Source organism: Acomys minous (assembly GCF_964271855.1).
Source record: "Acomys minous genome assembly, chromosome: 13".
Taxonomy (NCBI): domain Eukaryota; kingdom Metazoa; phylum Chordata; class Mammalia; order Rodentia; family Muridae; genus Acomys; species Acomys minous.
Genome location: NC_140495.1, coordinates 70,674,542 through 70,695,117, shown reverse-complemented (window position 1 = coordinate 70,695,117; position 20,576 = coordinate 70,674,542). Strand labels below are relative to the sequence as shown.

General features: G+C 35.8%; 1 protein-coding gene across 46 annotated transcripts in view; it reads left to right on the top strand.

Annotated features, from left to right (window-relative positions):
* The window catches only part of RIMS1 (regulating synaptic membrane exocytosis 1), a 487,053-nt gene that overhangs the window by 298,646 nt on the left and 167,831 nt on the right, over positions 1-20,576 (top strand). For all 46 annotated transcript variants that reach the window (XM_084753104.1, XM_084753101.1, XM_084753098.1 and 43 more), the window contains 2 exons: positions 16,179-16,246; positions 19,053-19,163. In XM_084753104.1, coding sequence (XP_084609230.1) covers positions 16,179-16,246; positions 19,053-19,163 — 179 coding nt within the window. The remainder of the gene's footprint in view (positions 1-16,178; positions 16,247-19,052; positions 19,164-20,576) is intronic.

Sequence of the window (20,576 nt, the reverse complement as noted above, 5' to 3'; positions counted from 1 at the left end):
CTTTGAGAAGAAAGACATGTTTTCATTTTGGAATAGGATCTCTTTTTTTAAATTTTTTTTATTAATTTATTCTTATTACATCTCAATGGTTATCCCATCCCTTGTATCCTCCCATTCCTCCCTCCCTCCCATTTTCCCCTTACTTCCCTCCCCTATGACTGTTCCTGAGGGGGATTTCTTCCCCCATGTATATGCTCATAGGGTATCAAGTCTCTTCTTGGTAGCCTGCTATCCTTCCTCTGAGTGCCACCAGGTCTCTTAGTGCCTAGGAGTATCCTGTTAGAGGAATAATGGAAGTCATTTGGAAAGCGAAAATTAAACGTGGTGAACAAAAGCACATAGCCTTCCCTGTACTTCACCGCATACGTAGATACTTTTAGCGAATGAAACAAATGTATGTTGCTCTCAGCTTTCCAAGGCCAAAAGGAATGGGCAGAAACATGGCAGCTCATAAAAGTGGAGAAGTCGATTAAAGAACTGTTGGTTATTTCATGATGTAATTAGTTGAGGACATCTTTAAATGCTATTGTTTTATCTATTATTTTAGGTTAGTCATTGTAGTCATGGTCACTATCACAAAGTCAATTGTTGGCAGTACTATAATCAGGATTCTAAGTGCCTAGCTTTTAAGTAATTATTTGAAAGAATGTATTTCATGCATTATGTTTTTTTTTTTTTTTACAGAATTGTATAAATTCTTACTTTGATGAGCCCCAAACTTTAAATATATTTCCAAGCCAAATTCAGAACACTTGGTTATCAAAGTAGTTGAATTCTTACAGCTGTGTTTTCAGTAATATCTACCATATATTTTAGATTCATTAATTAGTTCAAAGGGGCAAGCAGGATATATCAGTGGGTAATGGTACCCGACTCCATACATGACAACCTGAATTCAATTTCCAGGGCCGGTATGATGGCGGGATGGTCAGACTTCTTGTCAGTTTTTCCTCTTACCTCTCCACTCTCACGGTGGCATACATGCCCTCCCCATATATAAACAGATGTAACTTGAAAATCATTATATACAAGATTGCTATTTTTGATAATGTACTTAGAAAATGTAAAGGGCTTGCCGATCATCTTATACATTTTTCTATGTAGCATGTATTTTTGAAATTGGTGGAGTCACTAACTGTAGAAAAGAGATTAACATATCTGTTTACCATATCATTTTTGCCTTAGCTGAGTTTTGCCTTGCTTTTTGTATGTATCTCCAAGTTCATTTTCTTTGAATATGCTTCCTTGGTTTCCTAAGTGTCTGTCTTAAGCAGGAATCTTATTGAAAACATACTTCTCAGAACCTGCAGTAAACGATCATTTTATATGTTAAGGTGAAATCACCAAGCCAAAAGAGGAGTGCCTCAATTGAAGTCACCTTTCATTCAGAAACTTTCAACATTTATTATTAATTTGGAAAGAAATATAAAGGAGGAAATAGACTCTGTGAAGAAAAACAGCATTGAACATAACACTTTAACTACAGTTTTAAAGAATGCATGGCTTCCTTAAATGAGCTCATGGACAATGGTGAAAGACTCAGGGAATGCAGGTTACAAGATTACCTTAAAGATAATAACAGCTAACCCTGCTATCCACCGGTGGAAGACATGCATGTTCTGTGCATGGAGATAAGCTGTGTCTCCTCTCTTCTTAGAGTGTACACCCAAGGCTGCCTTCAAGTTGCCTTCGCTTTGAAAATACACTTACCATCTGGTATTTTCATGTGTGATATCACTTTATATGAATATTTTACTTCTACCAACGTAAATATATTTCAAATTTCAGCTCCGAAACATGTATGTGTAAATGGTGATTACATGCATTTAAGCCTTAAGCAAAGAAATTACAAATGACTGAAAATTCAAGAATAGCACAATGATTTCTGAACAGATCTGCACTTATGTAGAGTGATATGTGTCATCTGTACAGAGGGCTTGCTTGGCGAGGGTCCCTTTCTGTTCAGAATGGCCTTGCAGACAGCGTTTCTCCTGACAATAGGCTTCCTTGATATTATTTTATACTTTCCTCAGTTCAGAGCAGCGTTTTATTTAAAGAACAGGCATTTAGGCTTTAGTGATCTTTCTTTTATTGTTGTTGTTTGACTATTTCTTCCATTGGTTGTTTCTGTTGTTGCTGTAGTCTGGACGGACATATGTTGGATTTTGGTGTGGTCAGAATTATCTACCAAGGACGTGAAAGTCATAGATAAGTGAAGCACAGAGGAAGAGACCCCTGAGTAGCTGTGGAATCTGAAAGAATATTGATGAAAATGAATGTTTTCTAATGAGGAAGGGAATTGGTCTTGGCAACTTTGTGTGTGTGTGTGTGTGTGTGTGTGTGTGTGTGTGTGTGTGTGTGTGTGTGTGAAATGGCCTTTTCTGCTTTTCTTTTTGCAGTCTTTGGGTGTCCTCCACAGTTGCCTTGGTTAGCTTAACAAAACTAAACTACAATAACTACAATGGCTGCAGTTCTTACACTTATGATATATGTGCATGTATACATATTTGATCTCAAATGCGGTGCCATGATAATTACATCAAAGACTGCTGTAGGACCAAGGCCTCTCTGTCTGTCTGTCTGTCTCTGTGTCTCTGTGTCTCTGTCTCTCTCTCTCTCTCTCTCTCTCTCTCTCTCTCTCTCTCTCTCTCTCTGTCTGAGTTACATTTTTTTTTTTACTGAAGCATTAATACGTCACTTTGAAAAACCAACAGAACTTTATGTTCTTGGTTGATATTATAATGTAAATAAAGAAAACTATCTGGGATATCAAACATCTAGTTCTTCTGAAATTTAATGTTTAGACATTTAAATCAGTTGACAATCATTACGGTTGAAATTCCATCGAAATACATCTCAAAGCTGAATAAGAACCATTCCATACTGAAAACTAAAAGGCACTCGTATTCTCAGTAGCTACAATAATAAGTAGGATACTGCTGTTTGGCTTTCAGTTTGAAATTGAGATCAGCCCTTCATTTGCTATAAATGTAAAGTGAATGTCGAGGTGGGCGTTGAGGGTGTGGTTCAGAGCAGAAGCCTTGCTCTGCATATGTTAGGCACTGTTTTGAGCCAGTTCAACCAACCAATAGCGTAAATTAAGTTCTAGGTTTGTTCTACGCTATGAGGGTGAATTACTTTTTTATTACTGAGATTATTAAACTACCTTAATCACTGGATTTTAGTATTTCTTGTGGCTTCTGTGTCTTTCTCTTAGTTATTATAGATATACTTTAGGAAATCACTAGAGTTTGTAAGGTTAGTATACTTGTTTGATCAAACATAATAGACACAGATTATTAGAAATATGAGGTAAATTTGTTTGACATGATATACATATTTTATTAGGAAATGAGCTAAACATGCCATCCTTATAAATAACCAGTTTACCTTCCTTGATAGAGGTTTATTTTTAATCGATGTATAAGGTTTTTACCAGAAAAGGAACACCAAGTGAGTATTGGTCATATCACTGCATTGATACTCAATTCAGTGTTTCAAAGTGTAATTTTAATTTTCACATTTAACGTCACTGAATATATTGGATGGCATTGCTGATTCTGCAGTTTCAATCCTTTACACCTTTCTCTTAGGTTTCCAGCTAAGATGAGATTGTTTATTTGCTTTGCGGTTACTTAAGGGCATGGCGTTTGATTAAGCATCTTTAAAAGACATTTTGTCTGCCAGAAGTATAGGACATCATGCAAAGAGCGCTTAGTCCCGCGCCCTCTGTTTTGTTTTGTTTTGTTTTGTTTTGTTTTTGTACTTCATTCACAAAATGTCAGGAAGTAGCACACTCAGTGGGAGGAAAAATAACAAGAGTGCATGTCATTTGTTTAATAAGCGGTGAATCTGATATATTACGTGATACACTATAGCTGTTATATCTCTGGATTATGATGTGTTGATGAAGAATGGTTAAATTTTAGTACCTTAAAGTGCTAGTTACAAATGTGCTCGTTCCCGAGAGCTGGCATTTGTAGGTTAGTAACTATCTTACCAAATAGCTTCTAGTTGTTGTTACTATTTGTTGACATGATTTTAATTACAGTCTTTCTCATTAGAATTGCAATGGTTTTCTACGCACATTAGAAATTCCGTCTGTTTTCATATGTGTTGTGTTCTGTTGGGTTGTTGTCTGATGGATGCTGTTCTGACATCAGTATGTTCTCCTGCTATCCAGCTGTGCCTGTAACCGTTGCTGAGAAATACCATTCTGTTTAAGTATATGAAGCCGTACTTAACATTAGTTTTTGAAGGTAGGTAGGCTAATAAGCAATTTAGTTTTCTGCCTTTTTTGTTTGTTTAAGTTTCTTCGTCCCTTTCTCATGAATTTTTCTTGTTGGGAGTTTGTTGGGAGCTCTCTGCTCTCCCATTTTCTCTTGTGTAATGTGCACCATCAACGATCCTATTGGATTGAATATCAAAGAAACCTTCCTGTTTCAACTGTAACGTTAGTAGTGAGAGCCTAATTGACTTTTTAAGGAATAAAGTCTAGGGGTTTAGAATTTTTGATATTGTTTTATCCCAGATAGGATGCCTTCCTTCACCCCCCCTCCCCAGTAGATGCAGAAAACTTGCTTATGGGCTTGTGCTATTTAAACTATGGATAAACTAATGTTTGCCCATTAATTCTACTGCAGTTGTTTTTCTTTGTGTTAAAGTCATTTTGATATTGGTGGATTGAAAAAAAGACTATTTTTATATGAAAATAATATTACAATAAATATATTAAAGTGATTTAATTATAATGAGTGAACATCTAAAACCTTACCACTTTGCCAGGATATAAGAAAATAAAGCCCTAGGAAATGAATTTAAATGTATAAAATATTCTCTTTGGGAAAAGAAAGGTAGAGCACTAGATTACAAAGTAAATCATAAACATTTAACACATTAGCTTTTAGAAAAAGAACTACAGGCCATCAGGTGTAGTGGCACATGCCTTTAATCCCAGAACACAGGGAGGTAGAGGCAGGCAGGTGGCTGCGAGTTCGAGGCCAGCCTGGTTTACAAGGAAAGTCCAGGACAGCCAAGGCTACGCAGAAAAACCCTGTCTCAAAACAAAACAAAACAAAACAAAACAAAGCAAAACAAAACAACCAGACAACCTTCACAGTAAACACAAAGCATTTGTTCAAGCACACATATGTTCTTTCTGATACTGATACCAAGGAGCTGTGACATCCATCCACTCCATTTCATAAAGACAGAGGCAACAGCTGCATTGTAGGAGCCACATCATCACCAGGATTCATAAAGTGAAATGCTTGGTGTGCTAACGACAAAGGACATAAAAAAGACGGCATTACAGCACCAGGTATACTATAATTCAGGTATGCAGTCATCTAGTGGAGTTTGATTACTCCTGGCATACTGTATAAAGTCTAAATTGATATTCTGTATATTATTTATACATATTATTATTAAATTAAGTTAAAGATTTCAAGAATGTTAAGGTGCAGTACAATAAATAATAGTTTCTGAGGAGTTTTCTGGAGCTTACTGCAGTTGCATGTTGTAAATTTGTGATTTTAACAAAGGATTAGGAGATAGGGTTGCCAGTGTTCTTGAATGAAAGGCCACCTCCTTTCAGGAGAGCAACTAGGGAAAAACAGAGGAATTAATTTTGAGCACTGTAAGTCTGGTTCAGTGATGTTTTCTGTTTTCTGTCTGTCTTTCTTTCTTTTCCTTTTTTTTTTCATTGTTTCTTGGGGGTCGGGGACAGAGTCTTTCGGCCCAGGCTGACCTGGAACTCACAGCAATCATCCTGCGTCAGCTTCTTTAATACTAGGCTATGAGAAAACATACATTGCCCAGTCTCTTAATGTTTTCGTTATAAAAATGGAATCTCAAATGAAGTGCTAAGCCTTTGGCCAGCCTTAAGTTAGGTGATGTTATAAGGCACGTATGGTCTCAAAATGCTTTGTTCCTCTTCTCTTGTGCCTTGGCACATCAGAAGGCCAGCTGAAGGAGCATGCTCCTGTAAATCCTGCCTCCTCCTGTAAGCCAGTGACCTTGCAGTGCTTTGCAGCTTGCAGTTCTCAAGTTCTGTGAATATGAACGCTTAGCAATTTTCTCAAGAACAATGATGAGGCACAAAACAAAACAGAAATGTTCTTCCAATTTCCCATGCCCAGTGATCTCCCAAGGCCAGCCGAGGAACTGCCAACCTAAGGACAAATCTCTTATATATCTAGAAATGGTTTGCTCACCCCCATGAAATAAAACAAAACAAAACTAAAAGTCAACAACAACAGCCCCACCCCCAAGCCCCCAACAGACATAATCAAAAGAAAACAAAACAAAACAAAAAACAGGCAGAAAAGTTAAAAGTCAGATGAAATTAAATGAAACAGAAAGGTAAAGAAACGACATTACTTCAAAGTATCTGTTTCTATCTGTTTGCTATACATCCTTTGCTTGTTGTAACTTAGTAACACATCTTGAGATAATTAGCTATGTGAGTCCCTCCTATGCGTTTTTATGTGCCAGGTATGCTCTTCAATATCCATCTGTGATCCACCAACTGCTCTCCTTGTTTGCATCAGCACCACCATGACAGGCAAGGTACCAGGCTCCCCACTGACCATTTCCAGGACTTCAGATGCAGAGGCTGGTAGAATTCCATTTGACACTCAGGATATCAACAGTTAGTGCTGTTCGGGTTGAGCTGCCTGAACATTAGCATCTTCCTTTATCAAAAAGATTCTTCTAGAATGCTTTTGTTGTCATTGTAACGATGCTTCTTCTGTCAGCATGTCCACACTACAGTTTCTTAAACCTGTGGGTAATAGCCAGTCCCCAAACAATGAAAACAAATAAACCCCGATTTTTTCCACAGGGTATCCTGGCTGGTTATTCCGAGGCTTTGCACGTCACAACCTGTTCTCCCACGTGAATGGAATGCTCAGTATCAATGTGGAAGCCTGGTCAGTTGGAAAGTTGCAGTATATTTTCCTCCTGGGTACAGCACTTCCCAAAGTCTGATGTATTAAGAGTTGCTGTGTTAGAAAAGAAAGATTTCCCCGAGACTGTCAATTTTGTGATTTGTTATCTAGTACTATTGAGTGTTTAGTTATCATCACTATTATCCCTACTGTTCAATATTTAGATTCTGGGGTAGTGCTTTCTAAGACATGACATTTAATGCTATGTTTACACATAAGATTATTCCTCTCTAAACCCTTACACGAGGAACACCTTTTGGTCCCTAATCAATGGCCTAGGCAATCTTTCTCTGACACCTCGGATCATCATTTCCAATCCTTTGTTACAGATCAACTGAAAATTTCCAGCTAACTCACTTCATTAAACTAAGTCACAGGGTTGTGTGTGTCCACACATGCAAGGATATGCATGTGTGTATGGATGGGTATGTGTTTGAGTTTTGTTGATGAAAGAGTTCAGCCTAAGTGTCCATCAGTAGAAGAATGGATAAAGAAACTGTGGTACATTTACACTATGGAATACTACTCAGCTATTAAAAACAAGGAATTCCCAAAATTTGTGGATAAATGGATTGAGCTAGAAATGATCATAATGAGTGAGTTAACCCAGAAGCAGAAAGACTCAAATGGTATATACTCACTTATATCTGCATATTAGCCCAAGGGGCATGTCCCACGAAAGCCTTCACTTACCAGGAAACTGAGACAGAGGGGAGGACATTCTAGTGGGACTCTAGATGAGAGAAGCATGGGAGAATGGCAAAGTAGAAGGATCCAGAGGGTCCTAGAAGCCTACAAGTAGAACATTATGATAGGCAGATTTGGGCCCAGGGGTCCCACTCAAACTGAAATGTTAATTGATTTAATTGATTTCTTTAAATCCACAACATCCAACATTGGGGCAGAGCAGAGGCAATGGGTAAGAGTTTTTTGAGCATCCTGGCATTTAGGGGTTACATTTGGAATTTGAAACATCTTCTGGCACCAAAAAAATCCAAATTTATGTAAAGTAGTATTGCTTTCCGTAGTAGAAAACATAAAATAAAGACCATTATTTATCATCTCAAATAAGTTTTAATTTCTCAATATCTATCTGTATTTAACAGAAATCTATAGATTTCTGTGCTTTTCCATTGCATCATCTGGAGACAGCGCTGACTGTGTTACATATTACGTATTGAAGTCCTCAGTGACTGTGGCAAGGGTGCTGGTGTATGTACAAACTTGTGTGTCTATGTGAACATGCATGTAGAAGCCAGAGGCCTTTGTCTTCAGTCAGTTTCCACATTATTTTGAGCCATGGTCTTTCACTGAGCCTGTTAATTCAGCTATACTGACTGACTAATGATGTCCAAGGATTTATGAGTTTTCATCTTTCCACCATGGGGAGTACTGATGTACATCACCTTGCCTAGCGTGTGTGTGTGTGTTTGTGTGTGTGTTTGTGCTGGGATTCCAAACTTAGTTTCTCATGTTTACATGACAAACACTACTGACTGAGGTATCTCCCCAGGATCCTTCATGATTGTTTTCTTAACACTTAATTCTGATATTGATTAGATAATATTGTTGGGCATCTCACCTAGGAAAGGAATGCTTAGGCACCTAGGTAGCTTAAAATTGAGGAAAAATAAAGTGTAATTAACACTTAATATCTGTATTATTTAACATTTAAGACATAATTAAGACTATTGAAGTCCTGTCAGATGTTTTTAGTAGGAACATTTAAAAATTCTTATAAACAGAAAAAATTTTTAACATTTTCTAAGGTGCATTAATTTTATTGAGTTGATAGCTGTTTGCCTGAAAATATGAAAATTTCATACTTTCAACACCACTTATACAACTATTACACATTAAATTTTACTTCTAACTTTTCTGGAAGTTGACAAAGGTGATGTAATTCATCTCAAACTTTTGAAATAGTTTATATAAAAAATAAGTTATTGGGCTGGAGAGATGGCTCAGTGGTTAAAAGCACTGCCTGCTCTTCCAAAGGACCCGGGTTCAATTCCCAGCACCCACATGGCAGCTCATAACTGTCTGTAACTCCAAGATCTGACTCTTTCACATCAACGCACATAGATTAAAACTAAATAAAATATTTTTTTAGAAAAGTAAGTTATCCTTGTTTTAAAGAAGAGGATGGAGTTTATAAGGTGAATAGAGGATACCAATATAATGCTCCCAATATCAGGGTTAGGTTTATCATCATGAGTTCCTGGTTTCACAGGCCTTGTTCTTTTTTAGCCGCTGTTTTTAAGTTTTATATATAAAAACATAGCAATCTCATTAGATGAAATGATATTACTAGACAATCAGAGAGACACTGAGATTCTGTGGTTAGTACAGGTCTTAAGTAAACTGCGAGGCAGGAAAAAGCATCATTCTAGTTTTTACGATAATGTGTAAAAATTGGTAGGAATGATTGCTGGTATAGTACTTAGAAAAAAGTTAGTAGATATGATTGTATTCTGCTGAAAGTATGGCTTTCTGTTGGTACTTCATGAACTGTGATGTCCATGATCTTCAGCTACCTCCTAAAGAACAGTGTGCATGCTCTCCTGTTCACCAGGAGATCGAGGTCAAAGTTCCGCCAGGATGGCTAGTCTGCTCTCTCAGCGTTTTTTAGAGATACTCAAGCATAGTGTTGGTATCTTCCCCTATTATTCTAAAAACCCTGAACAGTTCCTAAAAGAAGGGAGGAAGCTGTTAAAGCAATCTCCTTTCTTAGACCAGTTTCTAAATTCACTTTCATGTGCTCTAAAAAGTTACAAGTCTGAATTGCATCTTTGGCCCTCAAACAAATATTTGATCACTGAAATTAAGTCTTGAAGTTGGCACCTCATTAGTGTAGTGATCAGCAATTGATGCCCTTATTTGAATCATCTCAGTAACTGGGGAGTCAGTTTAATTAAATATTGACGTTAGAGTCCAATGCCAAGAGTAGTGTCGTTAGTTATATGATGAAAAATGGTATAAGGGGGAATTCTAAAATTCCAATTTCTGTTTCTTAAACCACATTATTGGCTTACAAAAAACATCATACCTATCTGTTTTATGCATTGTGCAGAATTTAAAGATACATATACCTGTGAAACTATGACCAAATTGAGTGCTGTAAAGCATGTCCGTCTCTTCCAACTCTCTTTCTATACTTTATGAAATGCATATTTAAGATGAAGCCCACAATAAGATGTAGCCCACAGGCAGCTCGTGAGTATGCACTGCAGTGCTGTTAACGCTGCTGACTGCCGAGCAGTAGATCATATCCCCTTCCCCGGCCTTTCAAAGTCATCACATCATTCTCAGTGTCTGGCTTTGACTATGTTGTTTATCATATTGAACAATATGCCACACATTTATCTTTCTGTGTCTGGATCCTTCACTTAATATAATGACTTCTATGTCCATCTATCTTTAGTCCACAATGGCGAGTCTTTCTACTTTGAAAAATATTAATATTTAATGTATGGTTCTACACTATTGTTTTTTACCTCTTAGATTGGCAGTGGACGTTGGTGTCTCTATGTACTGGTTATGGTGACCAGTGGAGCAATGTGCATGAGAATGTAGGTTTCATTTATTTCTTTAAGATCCTGATTTCGATTGTTTTGGCCATATCCCCTGAGATGTCTCATCTCTAGCTGAACATTACTTTACACAGATTTCAATATTTCTCCATATTATCCATATTGACCTTTAAAAATATAGATCTATTTTAACAGGTAAGAGTTGACATTTAATTTTTGGTTTAATTTATAATTTTTTCTGATGATTTGCGATGAAAACACCTTTAGGGATGAGTGTAGCTTCTATAAAAGGTGAAATTTCTCCCCCTTCCCCTTTTTAAAACTCTTTTGGGAAAATCCCATAAATGGGGATAATGCTGCTATGACAAGAGAGTGCAACATTCTCTTTAAAACACTAAGCTCCTTGGATGGTTATTTCAGAAGTAAGATTGCTGAATCATAGGAGAGTCACATTCTTGTTGTGTGCTTACATTTATATACTTTAGAATTTCATACATGAGAACTTTATGGATATAATTTCTATCCCCCCTTTTAGCTCTTGTGTCCTCCCCCACCACTGACACCAAATTGATGGCCGCTTCTTTAATTACTCTAGTTACACACACACACACACACACACACACACACACACACACACACACACACACAAGCTGTTGAATACATTTACTGTTAATTGTAAGTATGTACATTTAGTGATGAGCACTTGGATTGGATAGCTTATCAGGGGGATCGTTTCTGGAAGAGGGTGTATGTCAACCACCAAGAAGCCATTAATTCCTACCAGCTCTTTATCTAGGGATGGGACTGTGAAATTTCTTCCATATTCAATGTCAACTGGTATTGTCATTTATTTAGATCTTGTTTAAGCAGGGAAGCTGTATTATTAGGATTTCTTGAGTTCAGCTCCTTATGTACATAGAAGATACTGTGTTACAATAGACCTTGTTCTTTAGCTCTTATCATTTTTCTATTCCTTCTTCTATGATGGTCTCCAAGCCATAGGTGTACAAATCGTGTCATAGATGTATCAGCTAGACTGGGTACCACTTTTGACCTGTTGTGGATTCTGTGATGGTCTTATCTGCCATAAAAATAAGCTTTATAGATGAGAGGTGAAAGCTACACTTTTTGTGGATATAAGGATAGGTATGAAATATCTAATATGCATTCAGAAAAAAAGCTGTTCTAACAAAAGCCAGAATGACTGTAAGTAATGCAGATATCTCAAGAAAGGATACATTCTTGTGTATGTGCGTGTATGCATATATTTATTACTTTTACTTATTTTGAATGGCTAAATCTGATTTGGTTTTTAAATTACTTATCATTATTAAAGAGGTCCATTCTAAACACTGTTTCAAGTAAGCCTTGACCCTGTGTCAGGTTGAGAGTTCAAGGGACAGAAACTTAAGTATTTAAGTAGTGCTTACCTTTAAACATTTAGGGCATCAAAGCTGTCATGAAGTTTGAATGAAGTTACCAGAAGGTAGGTGAGGACTGATATTTCTCCTTTCATAAGAACTTAGACTGTCTATGATGAAAGACAGTAATGGAATCATAACAATTGCTAATTTTATAATACTATGTATATTTATAGAATAGCCTTTGACATTTTATAGATTGTGTGATTAAAGGGCGCATTTAACAGCATGTTTTCTCATCTAATTGTGATGACTACAAAATATGTTCTATAAAATAATTTTCTTACAATTGACTGTTAATTTAAATGAAATTGAGACCTTTGCTGTATAGCAAAGTATTGCCTGTTTATTATAAAGTACCACTAATCTAATTTGGAAGCAGGGCACCTTCCTGCTATAGGAGAACTTCTAAAATATAAACATACTACATGAAATGATATTTTTACAACTTAACTCATAGCTTTAGATTTTAATTCCCATTTCTAAAATGAAATTTCTCAAATAAGTGTCTTCATAAAAGATTTAAATGGGTATATTTTATTATCATATACCTCCCAAATGGCCTTTATTATGTACTAGCCATGAGATTTTGTGTGGAGAATGCTTTCTTTACCTTTTTTTACATTAAACTCCCTTTCATTAAAATCCCACTGAACTGCAATCCAGTATATATGACATGCACACATTCAGTAAATTTGATAATTACTTCTGTCCTGTGCTATACTTAAATAGTTTAGTTTCTCCTAATTTTGGTTGGTTTTGTTATAGACCAGTGGTCCTCAACCTTTCTAATGCTGTGACCCCTTAATACAGTTCTTCATGTTGCGGTGACTCCCAACCACAACATTATTTTCTTCTTACTCCATGATTATAGTTTTTCTACAGTTATAAATCATAATGTAAATACCTGATAAGCAGGACATCTGTCATGTGATCCCCCAAAGGTATTGCAACCCACATCTGAGAACCACTGTTATAGAGGAATAAGGAAACAATGTAAAGGCCTTAGGAAGTCCCTGGGAAGATGGGTATTGCTTTTGATTCTAAGTCTGTGAAGTTTATGTTCTGTATGAAAATCCTGTAATCTATTTAGGAGGAATAGTTTGTTTCTTGAGATGACAGCAAACACACTTATAACCATGTGTTGGAAATTATGTGGGGTTATTGAGAATCTGTCTTAAAATTTGTTATCACCATTAATTCCGATGATGTCAGAATATGCTTCATATGTGTTTTAAAGATGTATGTGATGTTCACCTTCTCTAATATTTAACTAGCACACGCCTTTGTGGTGAATAACATTTCCTTAACAATTGCATACTACATATATACTAACCATAGGCAAGTGTAGCTCTTACCTAAATTATGAAATACTTACCATAAAATGAAGGCTATGGGTTTTAAAAAAATATTTTTAGTATGCAGACTCAATCAAGTATTCTGTTTGGAGCATAGTTATGTTTAATGATATTGGTTTATTTTAATGAGATCCAATGTGATTTGGCATTATAAATCAAAAATTAAATTTGTAATCAAAATAATGTATATTAATGCATTTTTATATGCTAATCATACTGACTTAATTATATTTCTGTTTACATAAGATTCATGTCCCACTTAAATGATATATATATATAATTTATGAATTAGAATACATTTGTATATGCATAGTTCATGCAAACTCTTACAATGAAAGCTCTATGCTTACAGTTTAACTTGTTTGTTTTTTCAAAGGTGTGGAAAGCTAGTCTGCCTTAAAATGCCCCACAAAATAAATTCAGAATTGTAAAATTATTTTGAACATAGCTATTCACAAATTTAGCTGCCAGTTGATATGCTTTCCTGTTTTGAATTAATGATACAGTGGATTAGATTTCAAGAGGTATATTGAATATGCAGACCAATGTTTACATGTGTCTACAAGCAAAATTATTGGATTTATTATTATTTTGAAGCTCTACAATGAAGCAAGCAGTATCATTAATCATCTGTTAGTAGTCAAAGATATATTTTATAAAGAAGAATTTTTAAAAATATTTTATGAGCAAGATTTATTGTGTTCTTAATTATCAATAACAGGAGATGTATATTATAAGGACATACTGTAGTATTTAAAAATTTAGTATCTTACAAACTCCATAATTATGGGCAGAAGAAACAACAGATTAAAATTACATGTTATTTTTCATTTTGCACATTTTAAAGCAAAAATGGTGCAATTTAATAGATGATCATAAAAATATTAAAATATGTTCAAAGTACAAGTAGGTTTGATATATTCAACAATAAATACACTTTGTATGATACAGTATTGAATTTTTACATATTAATTTCCCAGTACTATTTAATATATATCTGCAATAAAGTGGATGATCAAAGGTTGTCAAAATGTATGACTACAGAGTCTATAGCATTCAGTGTGGTTTCCCCAAGTAACTTGTAGATGATAGAACACCAATGATTGAAAGGCATGTTTTCAAATAAGGAATGTCATTGAATTTTACCATAAACATCACCCTTTTGGTTCTTTGCATTTGTGAAATACTTTTTTTTTCTAAAAATAGTCATTGTGTATATATAGGAAAGAAGTCAAATAAAGATTTGAACCATCACAGGAAGAAGAGAACAGGCTGAGGAAGCCCAAGTGTATAGATTCCTTAAACTAGTGACCATATCAAGGCCTGTACATATCCTGACAGAGTCTCAGGAGTTCTGTGAATATGCGTCTTTCAAGGATGGGTTGGACGTTTAGCGCTCGTCAGGTCTTCTCAGAGAGTATATGGAACACGGGGAAAAACGTTGGTGAATGGCAGTGACCGTTTTTGTCATTAAATACATCAGTACTTCAATCTTCATGTCATAATTTGTTTTCTGAAATGTACCGATGATTAACTACCTGAGAATAACCATGGGAAATTCTACAGATAGTAAATATAAGACACGTATGCTCTTACACTTGAAATTCTGTACATTTCACTAACTGGAAAATGTCCTATACACGTTTAGAAACCCATAAACTTTGATATTTAACCATCTGCGAATTCAAATATGTGAGTTTTGAGAGAGATTTGGGTCCCAGGTGAAGTAATATTTTAAAAGAATACTTCTTGCTCTTCTTGCTTCTGACATAATACCTGCACAGAACCAACCATTTTCCCTATGAGTATGTAAATAGCATTTCAATATTTATAATAGTGCTTATAACATTTTTTTTCAACTCAAGGTGTTTAAAAGAAAACTGCAGATAATGCTGATGTGGGCATGTGTGGGTTTCATGACTACAAAGTTCACAAAATTTTGATATGATTATGTATTGTATTTCTCCAGTTCCTATATCTCCCATGCCTGCTACCAATGAAAATGTTTTTGTTGCTAAGATGCAATTATAAGCCAAATGTGTTTTTCAAACAGTTAGGTTGTAGTAGCTATGTGCTTTGGGATTAGCTGGCATACTTTGCCAACTCTCTGATAATTTTTGTTCTCTTTGGAGATGTGTGGAGAGACCATTTTCATTGAGTTAAAACCTGAAGGTCATTGGTAATTGACTTTTCTTAAAAATTTCTCAGGTCCTTTTTTGCCATACAAATACTGAAAACACTACTCTTTATGCTTTTTCCTCTATTTCTGTTTTTGACACTATATCCAAACCAAATATTAAAATGAATACTTATAAATTCATGTGCACAATGCTAGTGCCTTTTAAGTTCCTTATGGCCTTGGTAATACTATTGAATACAATGCCATCTGCATGTAGCCTTTTGCTAAGCTATTCCTTGCAGCTCATTTATTTTTTTTCTTATTTGGTTTTAATTACAAACTAAATTAAAGGGGATTAGCTCATTTATTTTTAAGTACTAGGTATGTGTGACATATTATCAGCTAGTGAAAGAGGATTTAGACCACCACATGACTTTGAAAAGGGATATAGTGCAGATGAGTTTAAAGGGAGAGCCTAAATTTCAAATTTTCTCCACTCAGAGAACTAAATGGGATGTGGTAGCCTCTGAGAGAGTTCTGGGAGGCAAGGCAGGGTGGAGAGTGGACCCTGTAGCTTCCATTGGCTTTGTGTCGGTGTTCCTAGGGTGACTGATAACACTAAAGAACAACTCTTCACTGCATGAAGCACAGTTGTATCTCTCCTTCATTTATTTCTCTGATCTACACCTTAACTTTCACAAGTCAATTGTGTACCAATCTGGGATGTGAACACTCACAACAGCTGAAATTACTGCTTTTTCTATTTTAACCAGTTTTCATTCCTTCCCACTGCACAGGCGACTTGGATTACTACTGGTTGGATCCTGCCACGTGGCACAGCAGGGAAACATCACCTATTAGCTCGGTAAGCTTTCTCACAGCATATATAGCTCAAGATTTATATGTGATATTGATTATCCCCTGCTATGCAATCAATAATCTTTCTGGACCTATTACACATTTTATTACAACTATTATTAATTTAATTTGAAAAGACCACATCGAAAAAAAGGAGATTTATCTCCAATATTATTTGATTTCACCATGAAATTTAGTTTTACAATTAACCTTAGTTGTTTGGGGGTTAAGATGTTTTTAGGAGCATATGCAAGGGTAAAAGGTCCCCCTCAGTCACAGTCTTAGGGGAGGGGAGTAAGGGGAAAATAGGAGGGAGGGAGGAATGGGAGGATACAAGGGATTGGATAACAATTGAGATGTAATATGAATAAATTAATAAAATATATTTTAAAAGATGTTTTTAGGTCTAGATATATGTTGTAAGTTGATAATGATGAGATATGATAAGTATTTTTATATTCAGAATTTTAGACATACCAAGATAGAAAGATGTTTTCCTCAAGGCTGCCAAATACAAACAGCCAAAACATTAAGAATGTAATATTTATATGATTCCTGATTGCTTCATGGTTCTTGCTGTAGATAGTTTATTGTATATATTTGTCATAATATAAAAGTATATGTAAAATATAAAAAAATTTAAAAAAGAAAAAAAAATACTCCTCCTGAAGCCTGACAGTGTTTTATATGTCCACACTGAAAATGAATCTTAGTATTTTATTTAATAAAAATATTTTGTTAAATATTTATAATAGTAAAATATCGTCATATTCTTATAGTAAATAGATTTTATTTAAATGTTAAGATTCAGATCCTGGGATCAAAGTTTGATAACAGCACTGTTTTCACAGTGTATCTTATTAAAGATGAACAATTAGTTTTGTTGTTTAAAAAAATGTATAATTAGTGACTGTTCCAAAAAAAACAAGTTCAGTCCATAATAATATTTAAATAATGTGATGGTACCTAGTTTAAATCTGAGTTCATATACCTTAATGTTACTCTGCAGCTGAGTTTCTACGCTCAGTTTCCCATTGCATGGAATTTGTAAGATATCTTCAGAGATAACAATCAAATGAGAAGTGAGGGTACAGCCCAGGGTGGAGGACTGCATTAGCCTGCGTGACAATGCTCCTGTAGATAAGGACCTACTACTGTGATGATTAATTAATTAGTTTAACCTCTTCTCATCTGAGTTCTGATAGAGCATTCAGCATGTTGAAAAGAGTTTCAGCCACTCAGTGCCCCCCCCAACACTTACATGAACATACAAGTGCACACATGCCCAAATTTGCAAATAAACACACCCAGAGACATAGACACAGAGGAAAACACACATGCAGAACAACATAGAAAGGCACACACAGACACACAAGAGTCATACCCACTGCACTGCATAGGTTTTCAGCTGTTGGGCCGCAGTGTTTATCCTAGTTTAACATCTGAAGAAAGCATTTTTAAATGCTGGGCGTACGGGGGCGGGGAAGCTTGGAAACTTCTGTCAATTCAAGTTCAGATATTTGAAATTAAAGCAACAGAAATCCAGCCTTTGGTGAGGACAAATGAGGTTAAACAGAATCCACCGCACTTTAAAAACTGGGCTATTTCTGTCATAGTGACAATGTTGATAAGTAGATATATGAGCTGGAGTAAGCTTCTCAATGATGTTTATATTCTAGACAAAAATGTTATTATTTTGAATTTCCTCTCTATTGGAAGAACAATAGTTTTGACTGTGGCATTTTCATTCTTGCATATAGATTTGGATTCCACTCAGCCTTCCATTCTTCTTGCCCATGCTTCTCCTGTACCTTTTTCTCTTCATATTTCTTCATAGTTAGCAATTCTATTTCTGTGTTATCTTTATTATCTTCTATATAGCACATGTATGAGAGAAAACAAAAAAGGTTCATGACTCAATTTCACGTGAATAAGATGGAAATATCCCAGACAATCTTTGATTTACTATACAGTGAGGATACCTCATTGTAATCATGCTTAACTTTTTTTTTCCTGTTTACCTTTGACGGGCCACGTGATGGCTCACTAGTAAAGTCACTTGCCGCCGAGCCTGACAACCTGAGTTCAGTTCCCAGGACCCACACCGACAAATGAGAGAACCAACCTCTATAAGTTGCCCTCTGAGCTCCACATGTATATCATGGCATGTGTGCTTCTTCACATTAACTGATTAAAGGCCAAATGTTATTGCTGAAATGTGTTTCATACCTTTCTGCTTAATCCTATTCTACTTAATCCATCACTTGGTAACACAGTACATGGAAGGGTGCTGCTTGTCTCCAAACTGCACAAGTGCCTGGGACCTGGGACTTGTTGTCACTGACCGGCATCACGACAGAGCAGTATGTAACAGACATATGGCAACCTGGTTAAAGATTCACTGTGTTATCTACTAAACAGCAGTACCTTTATATAACTATAAAGTAGATTTAGAGTGTAAGGTGAAGCCAGTGTAGTTCAGGAGCTGACTGACTATGCAGCCCAGAATACTATCAGCATTAACAGCTGAAATGCGGTTTTCTAGTAGAGATATTATTAAAATTACAGTTAGTTCCATTTCAGAGCTATTTTCAAGACTTCCTTAGTTGGCAACTACTTTTAGAATCTTTGCTAATGAAACGTAGCTCTAACTGAAAAGCTCTAAAAACCCACTTTAGAACTTCTCTAAATAAAGACTTCCCAATCTAGCGTCTCAACACCCCCTCCCCAATTGCATTATGCTGCACCATCTGATTCTGTAGCTGTAGAAAAAAAAAAAGAAAATAAGCTATTCACTTTATATGTTTTAATAGCATCCTGTGACGTGGCAGCCATCTAAAGAGGGAGACCGATTAATTGGCCGTGTTATTCTTAACAAGAGAACAAGCATGCCCAAAGAGTCGGGTGCATTATTGGGTCTGAAGGTAAGCGTGCTGGCTCACAGCGCCTCTTCCAGGGTAAGGTACAGCACAGACTGCACTCACAAAGTTTGAAACAATTGGTTGGAAATTTTTTTCCTGTCTTTCCCAAAGTAAAGTCTCCCCCAGTGAATACAGCTTTACTTAAATGTTGAGCAGAAACATAAAGTATCAGTGAGGGAAATGCTTCCTAATGACAGAAATCTAGTAATGTTAAAAAGTGTAAAATGTTACTTTTAAACACGTTTATTATTTTCTGATCAATATGAGAAAATGCTAGATTCACGAAAATAATCCTTTTTTATAGAATGGTGTATATAGGCACACACATAAACATGTGCATATACATCATAACTTGCATTATGTGTATGCAGACATTGTGTTAAATCACACTATAATGCTGGAAGTTTCCTGAGTAAATATTCAAAGATTTTGCTGTAAATATTGCTGCTGTCGTGTGGGAACTCTTGAGACGCATTGGCCATTAATTTAGGGAATAGGTTTAACTTATCTGTCGAATCCTTGCCTGGCATTCATGAAAGCTCTGAGTTTGAACCAAACTACAGCCTATATTTATAAATATAAAATATTATATTTATATTTTGTTGATGATAATTATTAATCACTCCTGCTATTAACTACTTTTGGTATCCTGTATTAATAGCTATGTTCCTAAGAACTGAGGACCAATCTCAGTATTCAGTATTATTCCACTTACCTCCTTTCTCCTTCACCCATCATTAATTGTATATATTTCAGACCATTACATCCATTACATTTGAGCCTAGAGGTTTATTTCTAATATGTTGAATTTCAGTGCAATGGAGAGTTTCACATGTTTATCAGTTTAATTCAGGTTTGAGATTCAAGAGTACGGAGCCAAATGGTGTCGTCTAGATGTTTTGTGTAGGCGTGCTGAAGCGATGATACTTTGTACAGTGGCAGGTCACTGCACTCCTTTGCTTTGATGGAATCTCTAGTCTGTATGAACTCAAGTCTACCGTGTGCTATCACAGTGATAGAAAAGGGACCAACACTTGATAGGGACAGTGGGGGTATATCTTTATGCTGATAAGCTGATTCACATATGGAAAATCAATGACTTCAGTGCAAACAGTGCCCACCACTTGATGACTGACTATGACCAGGGAATTGCTCTTCTGTCCTCTACATGTGCATTTTCACAGAGCCCTTTGACTGTTAGTGCATTGTAAAAAGTCAGAACACAACCTGCCTTACATTGTAAACCCCGGTACAGTGATGTTTGTAAATAATGCTTTACTACTATTTACTTCAACAACAACAACAACGACAACGACAACAAAAATGCAATTCGCGAATGTTCCCTCACTGAATTGTAACACATTAGGAGACAATGTACAATCAGTTCTGATAACTAATGTGTTTCTGAATGAGTGT